This window comes from Calidris pugnax, unplaced genomic scaffold, assembly GCF_001431845.1.
Source record: "Calidris pugnax isolate Ruff unplaced genomic scaffold, ASM143184v1 scaffold50, whole genome shotgun sequence".
NCBI classification, from domain to species: domain Eukaryota; kingdom Metazoa; phylum Chordata; class Aves; order Charadriiformes; family Scolopacidae; genus Calidris; species Calidris pugnax.
Window position 1 is genome coordinate 3,183,656 of NW_015090780.1, and position 10,004 is coordinate 3,193,659.

A 10,004-nucleotide genomic window follows, 5' to 3' on the forward strand; every position below is an offset into this window, starting at 1 on the left:
GGCGGCCTCTGTGCTGGAGCAGGCGGAGGCTCGGGGGGGGGTTTGCCTCAGGGAAATGGCGGCCGCGGGCCCGTTCGGCCTTTGGGGTGCTCAGGGGGCTGCGGGGTGCGAGCGGGGCCTGGGGAAGCCTCGGCCGCCCCAGCCCTCGCCCTCCCAGCCCGAGGGGCGGCCGAGGTGGGACCCTGCGCTGGGGAAGGGCCCCGAGAGCTTTGGATGCCCCAAACTGCTCATCCCTGTCACAACGTTATTGTTTTATATCGACCCGGATTGATGCCTAATAAATAAACGTACTTCTGCGTGTTTAAAAAAAATGCAGAACGCACCAGCTTTGTTCATCATCTAAAGCGTAAAAACCCATTTTCTTTGGGAAGAGGATGTATCATTCCCTCAGTGACAAGGGCGTTCTTCCCTTGTTAGGTATTATTAGACACACAGGCATGAAGCAGGACTTCTGTTGCTTAGGTGATCAGGTTTTCCTATTGCTCACTCTTTACTTGAAATCTTAATCCTTTCTGTGACATTAAAATTATTTCAATAGCAAATAACAATGACATCATACGCCAAGAACGGCTGTTCTGAGCCCATAATAAAGCAGCGGGGGCAAAAACTCACAAGCCAAAGAGACATTATTTCAATGCAAATTATCCAAAGAATAAAAAGCAGGACGGGAAAGATGCAATTCTCTGAAATGGAAAACTTTCTCTGCTTTTGATACCCAAAGAATTGACTCATATAATTCTTTGGGGCTTGATTAACCTAACATTAAGTAAACATCTGAAATGACTTAAACCCAAAACCTGCTGGGTGAAGCCTTGGCAAGTTTGGTGGCGCCTGGATACAAATCCTCATTTCCAGCAGGGTTCAGCCCCTCAAATGGAAAGGAATCTCTCTCCAGTCCATTATCAATGCTGTTGAAATTTTCAAAGAATAACTGTTTCTGACAGCTCCATTTGGAGTGACAGAGATCCCGCTGGAATTACTTTTCTGCACCACCAAGCCTACAGGAATCTCCAGAAATATTTCTTCTGCCTCCTGTCACTTCTCTACCCATGTCCTGAATGCGCTGGACCTGCCTTTACACAGCTCAGGCTTCACACGATTTTCCTCATTTTGAGCCAAAAATTACCTGTCGGCAAGATTTTGCCAATCTTGAATACAAGTCTGCACACTTTCCCAGTTAAATCCAGCCCTAAATCCAGCCCTGGCTCTCAGACCTGTTTCATCTTCCAGTGTTTATTTGCTCTACGCTGCTGCCTAGTCTGGAGCTGGTCCCGAAAGAGAGGGTTGTGATTTCCTGTGATGACTGCGCAGCAGGAACACGTGAATTCCCCAACAACTAAATTCCTGTTTTCATACAAATCTTTCTACCCGTGGAAAAGCGAAGGAAGACGGAAAAGCAAATAAATTACAGAGTAGAAAAATTGTTCCCCCGTAGAATAGTTTTGAAAGTTTTGCAGGAATGATTGGGTTTTTTTTATATATTAATTTTAAGTCTACGTGAAACACTGAGCTTCAACGCTCTCATCTGTCACATTATGCTTCTACTTAAAGAGTATCATCAAGAGGGAATAACCGTGTCAACTCAGATAGCAATTTTTATGTCATTAACTTCTGATGACTAAAAAAAGCAGCATGTGAAACAGAATGTGAAAAAACATATGGCTACCTCTGAAAGTACAATAGCATACAAAAATAATTTAATTCAGTAGGATAATGTTAATTCAACAGGAAGAGTATATGCATAAGTTGGTTGCTATTTTGTTTCAATCACAAATAATTACATTTCCCTGTGTCTAAATCTCCTTGTCTCTTCCAGTGCCTCCAGGAGACGTATGGGAGCTTGTAATAAAGCCACACACGGCCTCTGCCTGGATTCAGACCAGAGTTATGTTTTTCTCTCTTTAAATTTTAGAGGTTTTTTTTCCCCTTCACTGAACAGATTTTTCAGATTCTGAAAAATTTACTCTCTTCTCGTTAATGTTGAAATCTTACTTTTGTTTTTCAGCAGGTATCAGCCATGGAAGACATGCACGATTTAGTTTCCTCTCTTTTTCCTCCCACTTTTTAGGCTGTTTTCAGCCATAGAAACGAAGGGTGCTCAGCCCTTTGCTGGATCGGGTCGTGTGTGTGTGTGTGTCCCGGTCAGACGATCTAATATTTCAGAAGACGCTGTAGCAACTGAGAAATACGCCTGGCATTTGGCATTCTCTCTAGAAGCGTTGGATTTCTGGTCAGACAATCTAATATTTCAGAAGACGCTGTAGCAACTGAGAAATACGCCTGGCATTTGGCATTCTCTCTAGAAGCGTTGGATTTCTGGGATAAGCAATATGGCTCCAACTATTTCTGTCGTTATTTTAGAACACCATGTGTTAGTGCCCTTAACAAAGTCAAAACTTCCTTCCAAATCCTGGATGATTCTTGCTATGCCACACGAACCTTTGTGAAAGAATATCGTCTGCATACTTTTGCATTAAAACCAGTCACTTAACCTTTGCTGGGGATTTTAGTGCATCTTTGATAGAGAATCTAACGGATTTTTTCTTACATAGGTGAGTGAATCCTCCTGAGAGCCCTGGGGAGCGTTACCAGCTTCATCGTACAGAAATTGAGAAATTCTGCCGTTTGCTGCAGCCCACATAAATGTGATGAATGTGCTTAGTGGTCACTGCTGCCTGATGCTGGGTTTAATTTTTGTCAAACTGGGTAATTAGCTCCTGTATTATGCGTCTTTCATTGCATACAAGTTTTTTACATAGATTTGGGGCCTAGTCCTGTGCCAAATTGCTCTCAGATCCATAAATGCTCCTCCAAGAGAAGTAATCTCAGTGCCTTGGCATATTCCAGTGTTTCCAAATATAATATCCTTTTTGACTGATGAGGACCTCCGAAAAGCAGAGTTCTGATCTGATTTGTAAGCTTTAGCATCACTTTCAAAATCCATTCTTTCAATGTGAAATCTGTAGGAAATTTCACTTAACAGAGCTGCAGAGAGAATTGTCCCGAAGTTGGAGCTTGATAATTTTGCATATCTTTTAATAAATCAGTGAAGATGGTTCGATATAGGTGTGCTTTTCTCCCCATTGAACCTATCAAGGAGGAAGAACCAAAAATATAAGTCCATTTGTTGTTTGAATCTTATCATACAGCCCTTTAGAGCAGCATTGCCTCCTGGCAAGGAGAGACTTCCCAGCTCTCTCCCAGTTACCTAAGTTCTTAGCAAAAAGATGTGTTGATTATTTCAAACAAGAACATTGAGTTCACACTCAGATCTAGCCTGCGTGGCTTCTTTATAGGGGTAGAAATATGGAATTTAATTCAAAACAGGGGGGCGTGGGGTGTGGGAAGCAGCTGGCAGACAGAGGACACGTTGTGTTTGCTGAGACATATGTTCTTGAATGGAACTTCTCCCTTGTGATCGGTCGTGCTCGTTCTCCCAGCAGAGAGAGGCTAGATATTAGATGGGCATCAGATGGCAAGCCTTAGAAAAATAAATTGAAAAGGGTGCAAATAATCATCTCCAAGCACGCACAGAGGCCTTTGTTACTGCCGCTGCAAAACAGCCCAGTGCACAGTTGCAGCGTTGGGACTGGGATTGGTCACATCATCCTTTTCTTCTCTGGGTCATTATTTTATATTTATTTTTCGAAACAAAAGTACTGCTATTTAAATAAAAAAGAGCCAGCAGGAAGGATCCTCAGAAGGAAAGCAGAGAAGCACTGAACGCGGCCGGCTGACGTTAAAATGACAAGCAGGCTCAGCCTCTCGCTGTGGCGGAGGGTGGCAGCAGATTTTCATAAAGCACCTGTGCTCCTTTAGGCACATACAAACCTGGACAGAGCTCTGGAAGTCAGGGGCTCGGGACATTGTTTTGGGGCCCTATTTTGCATTTCAACCTTGACTCCCCAAGAGTGTTCCCAAGTGCCCCTCAGCATCATCCCTTAGACGGCATCATCTGGGCGATGTTTAATGTTGCTTCCTAGTATGGACCCTATGCACTGGCAAACAAGAGCGTATTAGGAACAAACTGCAGCTGCAGCCAGTAGGATAGGATGAAATTTGGCTTGAAAAATGCTAAATCAGTGGCACCATCCAGGACTAAGCCAAGTAATTTGTCAAAGAACGCCTAAGTTTGTCTGAGGGCTAGAAATACGTCTCCGTTTTCAGCACGTTTCTGAAACGAGCCCACAACGTGCTGGTAACAGGGTCTTTTTTCCTTATTAATCATGGAAAACAGGCCTGTCCTGTCTCCTGTTTTGTTTTAAAAACACTTCTGTTTTGATTCCAGAATTTCAAGCCTGCATTTGATTTACAGAACCAAACCAGAGCTGTGTAATTCTGGGTTTATCCTCATGTGCAAAGAATATAATTACTCGCAGTTGAGAATGCTCGATAAACCAACAGATCTCATGATGGAGCTTCATCTGTTGAGCCAAATTCCTTGCTGGGTGATGGAGTGAAGTCCATCACATGGAGAAATTGGCAGGAGATGCTCATAACATGGGTCAGAGTTTGCCTTCAGCCAGACTGATGCGACTGTCCTGGACCAGGAGCAACTTCGACTGCTGTTGCCTGAACTCTCTGAGTTTTCACCATTTTCAATGAACCACCAATATCTTTAATAATCCTAAAAGAGACCAGCTGCAAAAAAAAATAATTAATTAGTTATCTTATGCTTAAGTGTTAATCAAAAGGGAAAAAAATCCATTTATTTCAGTGAAGGTGGAATTTCATATAGATTGGATTCTTGTTTCTGTTCATTTGTCAGTTTCAGAAACACCTGGAAGAGGAGACAGGAGACAGTTGTTTACTGTATTTCAGGCCTGTGACACTTACTTTTTTGCTTGTAATTTACACCACATATTTCAAAGCCAGTTACTCCTAAGACAGCACAAAAATGTCAAAGTGACTGTATCAGTAATTCAAAGTGCTTGGATTAGATCTGAAGCATGGGAATGTTTCCATCTTCATAGCCAACGAAGTGTCAGCTCTCACCATGTGCATGCCTGTGGCATCTCAGGAGATAAAAAAAACCCTCAAATAAATAAACAGGTTTAAGGAAAGGCTGCAGACAACACTGTCATGACTGACATCACTATATAAAAATATAAATATATGTATGTATATATAAAAATATCGGTTCCTGTAAAAAGGAACAGATAGAGCTAACAATACTACCGAGGTAATAAGTGCAATTCTTTTTGTTATGGGTTGATACATTTAGAAGTTTGGCAGAACTTTGTTTCAGTGCTTTGCTGCTTGTATACCATAACTCAGGGATTTTATAAACTGTCCAGAGATGATATAAGTTGATGTAAAAGTCAATGATGCCCATGAGCTATCGTATAAGAAGTTTGGCAAATTATGTGTGTTACCTTGATGAGAGACTCAATTGCATAAACCTGCCCAGTGGACCAGCAGTTCTTTACTGCACTCCAAAATTCTAATTACTGCCTTCTCCACTGCTTCCTACCAGGAGCACTACGTAATTAAACTCTGGTGTTGGAGGGATTTATAGTGGAGGGGTACAGGCTGACTTAGCCAACTTGCTCTGCTGCTTTGTCTGTCTTTAAATTACTGGTCTTGCATTTATCCCCTATTTATTTCGCTCAGTAGCCTCTACCCCAAAGTTGCTGTTTCAAGCCTACAGAAGGGAGTGCTCACTCCAAACTCCAACTCTGATTCCTGTCAGAATGCATTCTCTGCTGGGTCAGGTCTGCAAGCAATTTTACCTATATATCATAATTCCCATCTGAACACATATGTCAGAGTATTCCAAGGCCAGCTGTGCTATACAGATCTCTTATTTAGAAGAGCCTGCATTGTTTTCTGGAATGGAGGTGACTGAAAACTTGCACATTTAAATGGATTTTATCTCCTTGCCTTTCGGGAATAATCCTCCTCCCTTTGTGTAACAGACAGCATCCTTAACACTTCCCATTTCTTCAACTGCACCAGTTGCTTAGAATAAGGATCTCATTTTCACATGAATCCTATGGCAGGGCAACCTGACGGATCTAAATTCAATGAAAATTACATAAAATTGAAAGAGAGCAGATGCCATTGTAAATGACGGCAGGGCAGCAGCGCTATTACTATCGTCTACTTTGCATAATCATGTCAGCGCCAGAGCCAGTTAGCACATTTCACAGCTTTTCCCAGCAAGCTGCCACTGTAAGCTTTTTGGAAAAAGACAGGGCTTCTCCTCCTATTCAGGATTTTTCAATTGCCTCAGCCATTCATGCTGGTTTTGTGCTCCTTGACACAGTATCAGAGCTGAAGTATTGAATCTAAGCAATTTTCTAAATGCCCCAATTTCTTTCATAATAGTTAATGTCATCATTTATGTGAGAAACTTGTAAAGAAAATATCTATTTGATTTTATCCTGTGTGTTGGGGCACACACTTTTAAAAGCTCGCTAACTATTTCTTTATAGGTTGGGAGAGGAAGGTGAGGCGTGAGAGACAGATACTCAGGTGCACATCATGCTTTGGCTGGCTTTGGATCCCACCTACACGTCCTGGGGCTCCTGACTCATCCTCCAGCCTCTGTCAGAGTAATCAAGTATCTCTTGCTCTTATCCCATTCTCAAAACCGTCTCTGCTGATGATCTGAATTACTCCCACTTTTCTTACCTTCCTGTTAGAAAAGGACCTCCACTGTCCAAAGGAAGTGCTGGTACAGAAATGTTCCAGTATCTGGCGGGGGGTGTCTTTCTCCTGCCTTCAGAAGACTTTAGATCAGCCCTTAGGAAGCCATTAGGGGTGGGAGATAGAGAAGGAGCATTTGCTACAGATTGTCCCTGGAGTTGGAGAAGTTATTTAAGAGTATCCTAGGGAATATCAAAGCTCTGCGATTCCACTTTATAGCTCTCTGTAAGTCTTAGGCCCTGGAGATCCTTTAGCAAAAGAATTACAGAGAAGAAAAATCCTCCTTTTTTTTAATAATCTTCCTTCATTGTCTAGTTTTCAGATGTGCCAAGGTGTCTCGATCTGGCAGGATGGGGTAGAGGCAAAGCTGGCCCTTCATTCCCACAGAATCTGTGCATTTGTTAACTTCTAATGTCATCCCAATTAAGGATTTGTTAACTCCCACGCCTCAGATCAGGTATCCGTGCAATTCATATTGTAGGGACCGTATACCGGTGAAGGAAAATTTGATGTCTTTTATCTATATTTGCCAAATTTACTTTCATCCAAGCTAACTCCAGATATTTCAGAACGCAGATCTTTTCCCAGCTCTCTTTGCTGCTATGAGATATCAAAGCCTGAAAAAATAGATAATTCTTTTTGCAGCAACTTCAGAGATACCAAATTAGGCCCTTGGTTCCCTAGCAGTCCTGAGATAAGAATTATTAAACCACATTATATTTCTGACTTTCAAAAGTTTTTCTTTTTTTTGTTCACCGTTAGGAGCAGATGAAATTTCATTTGGGATCCTTACACGTCTTACCATATAATAGAGCACAATGTACTTTAAGAAAATAATAAGAATTTAAAAAATAAATATCTGGTTTGCTTTAACAGTAGGAAATTTGGGGCTCAGGTGATCTATAATGGGTCCTATTAACATTGCACACCAGAATTCTGAATTGCTCATGCGATGATAATAAATATTTACAAGATTGAAAGGATGGCTTTATTCCCAGTGTTTTATTTCCCCTCCCTGGAAGCTATTACCTGAAGTGCTCTCTACTTTTGGTGATGTTAAACATAATCACCACAATTTTCCTTTTGAATGACTAGGTCTCCACTAGAAAATATTTACAATTGTGTCAAGTTTAGAACAGAACTTGCATCTACCAATGTTTTGTTTGATGCTTTTGAAGGAAGAGTCGTGTGACCTTAGAAGAACCACCTGACCTTGGTCAGAGGACAAAATTATCTAGCTCTGTGGAGTAAAGAACCTTCCACCAAATCTACTTATAAGCTGAGTTTCTCAGAAATTCCCTTTCACGCCGGCCTTTCTCATGCTGTCATTTCCTCCCTAGATCTGGCTTTGCTGTCCTCCCTTTTCCTTATTAGCCTGGAGATCAAATGCTCAATAGCCAAAGAAGAGAAAGACCTAAAATGAGAGGTGGAAAAAATGTTTGCAGCAATTTTTAAACGCTGGGTCATTCACTGCCCTTGTTAAATCATCCCCTTTAAACTAGTCTCATTATTGTTTGGGGTTTTTTTTACTGGAAGGATTTTTCATCAGTGAAAGTGGTAGAAACATGGATGTAGAATTAGCCCTAGGTCTAACACGACTGATGTCCTTATACAGCTGCCAAACTTCCACCCTCGGAGGTGATTTTGGGGCTATTCTCATTGCAGAAGCTCTGCTCTTGCACAGGACAAGACTTAAATTCTGACAGTGTCCAGCTGTAGCCATCTGTGGTGGCTTTCAAACACAGGCACAACAGGGAAAGTGGCCATTTCTCCCCATTTTGTGTATAGCAGTTTCTAGAGCTGTTTTAGAGAGTCTTGTTAATACATTCATTTAATTTCTCTCCATTGAAGAGGAATCTGATTGATTCCATCTTGAGTATTCTCCATGATCAAGTTGGGATGAAACAGGAATCTTTCCATCCTTAGAAAAGAGCTCGATATAAAAGGTGTGTAGATGTTTACGCACCCACATACAGGAGGGTAATTTACAGGTAATTTATCTTCAGAGGGGAAAGTAGGGAGGGCTGATGAATTTTCCTCTGTATCTACAGACTGTTCTGGAAGAGAAACACAAGAAGATAATAAGCTGCATTCACCACTTTGAATTATTTTAGGTTATCCTTCTTGGATCAACTTAGTTGTTAAGAGAAATAATCTAATCTAATTTTCTACTTTATCCGTTATTGCTGCAATTCATATCTGTATATTACCTTATCTGTTTGCCCTGATGGGATTGTTTCTCATATGTTCAAATTCAGAACAGTTTCTGTTTGCTCTGGCTGTGATCAAGGCGGGCTCATGCAAAACTCTGCTCTTCTAATCAGTTTTATTAGATAGCGTTGCTGATTGGGTGTCTTTATACTTGTCTTCCAGACCAATTTATAAAATGAATTCTGACAGCGGCTGTTTAAAGCTCCTGATTCTAATGCAGGTAACATTCAGGTTCATAATAGGAAGTTTATTGACAAGTATATTTCCAGAAAATTAAAATCACAAACTTGCTGGAACAATGAGTACACAATGTACGCGGCTCCCCTTAGTTACGAACAGACAGTGCTTTGAACAACAGACAATTAAACGTGATGATGATCTCTTGTTTTATGTCACTGGGCTAAATCTACTAAGTTCAGGCACTGGGATGGCTCCTGGTTCACACTGGTGTGAACAGGAGATGCTGTGTCTGGGCACCAGTTCAGCTCACACCCCTCACTACTTCTTTTACACAAGGCTTTTTGTGTTTCTCCTCTATTTATTCATTACAGGTGGATCTAATTCAAACCCTCAAACTCAGATATTTGCTCTTTTGGGCAGTTTCCCATCCCGGTCCAGCTCCAGATGATAAAGGACTGTAAAAACCCCCTGCCACGTGCACGAGGGATGGAAACCTCCCAGTGGGTGGCACTGGGACCAGTTTCATGCCAGCACTTTCAGTGCATTCACAACAGGGCAAGGGCTGTCCGACAGGTTTAAATTGCCACATTCCTCAAACGTCTAGGAAGAGAAGAAAATAAAAATGTTTTAAACCCTGCTAAGGGCTTAGAGGTAATATTAGTATCTATGATATGTCCTAATATAAGAAACTTCTTCTGTCACCAAACCCAAACATCTATGTCACCAAATACTTTAATTTTCTGTTTGGAACAATAATTGCTGTTTATGTTGCAAAAAATCACCCATCATTGAAGAGAACGTAATCTTAAAACTTTGTGACCTATTTTAAGAAGAGGGCAGCTGAGGGAGAAAGCTTTTCATTATGATTATTACTGCATTGTGAGTCTGAATTTTTTTCTCAATTAACTGTTCAGTCGAGTCTTCTACCAAGAGACACTATATTAAAATTGTTTTTCTCTTTA

General features: G+C 41.2%; 1 protein-coding gene across 1 annotated transcript in view; it reads right to left on the reverse strand.

Moving 5' to 3' along the window:
• MRGBP (MRG/MORF4L binding protein) overlaps positions 1-1,051 on the reverse strand; it is a 4,359-nt gene extending 3,308 nt beyond the window's left edge. Inside the window, exon 1 of the mRNA XM_014954966.1 lies at positions 1,048-1,051. Coding sequence (XP_014810452.1) covers positions 1,048-1,051 — 4 coding nt within the window. The remainder of the gene's footprint in view (positions 1-1,047) is intronic.
• Between the last annotated feature and the right edge of the window lie 8,953 nt (positions 1,052-10,004).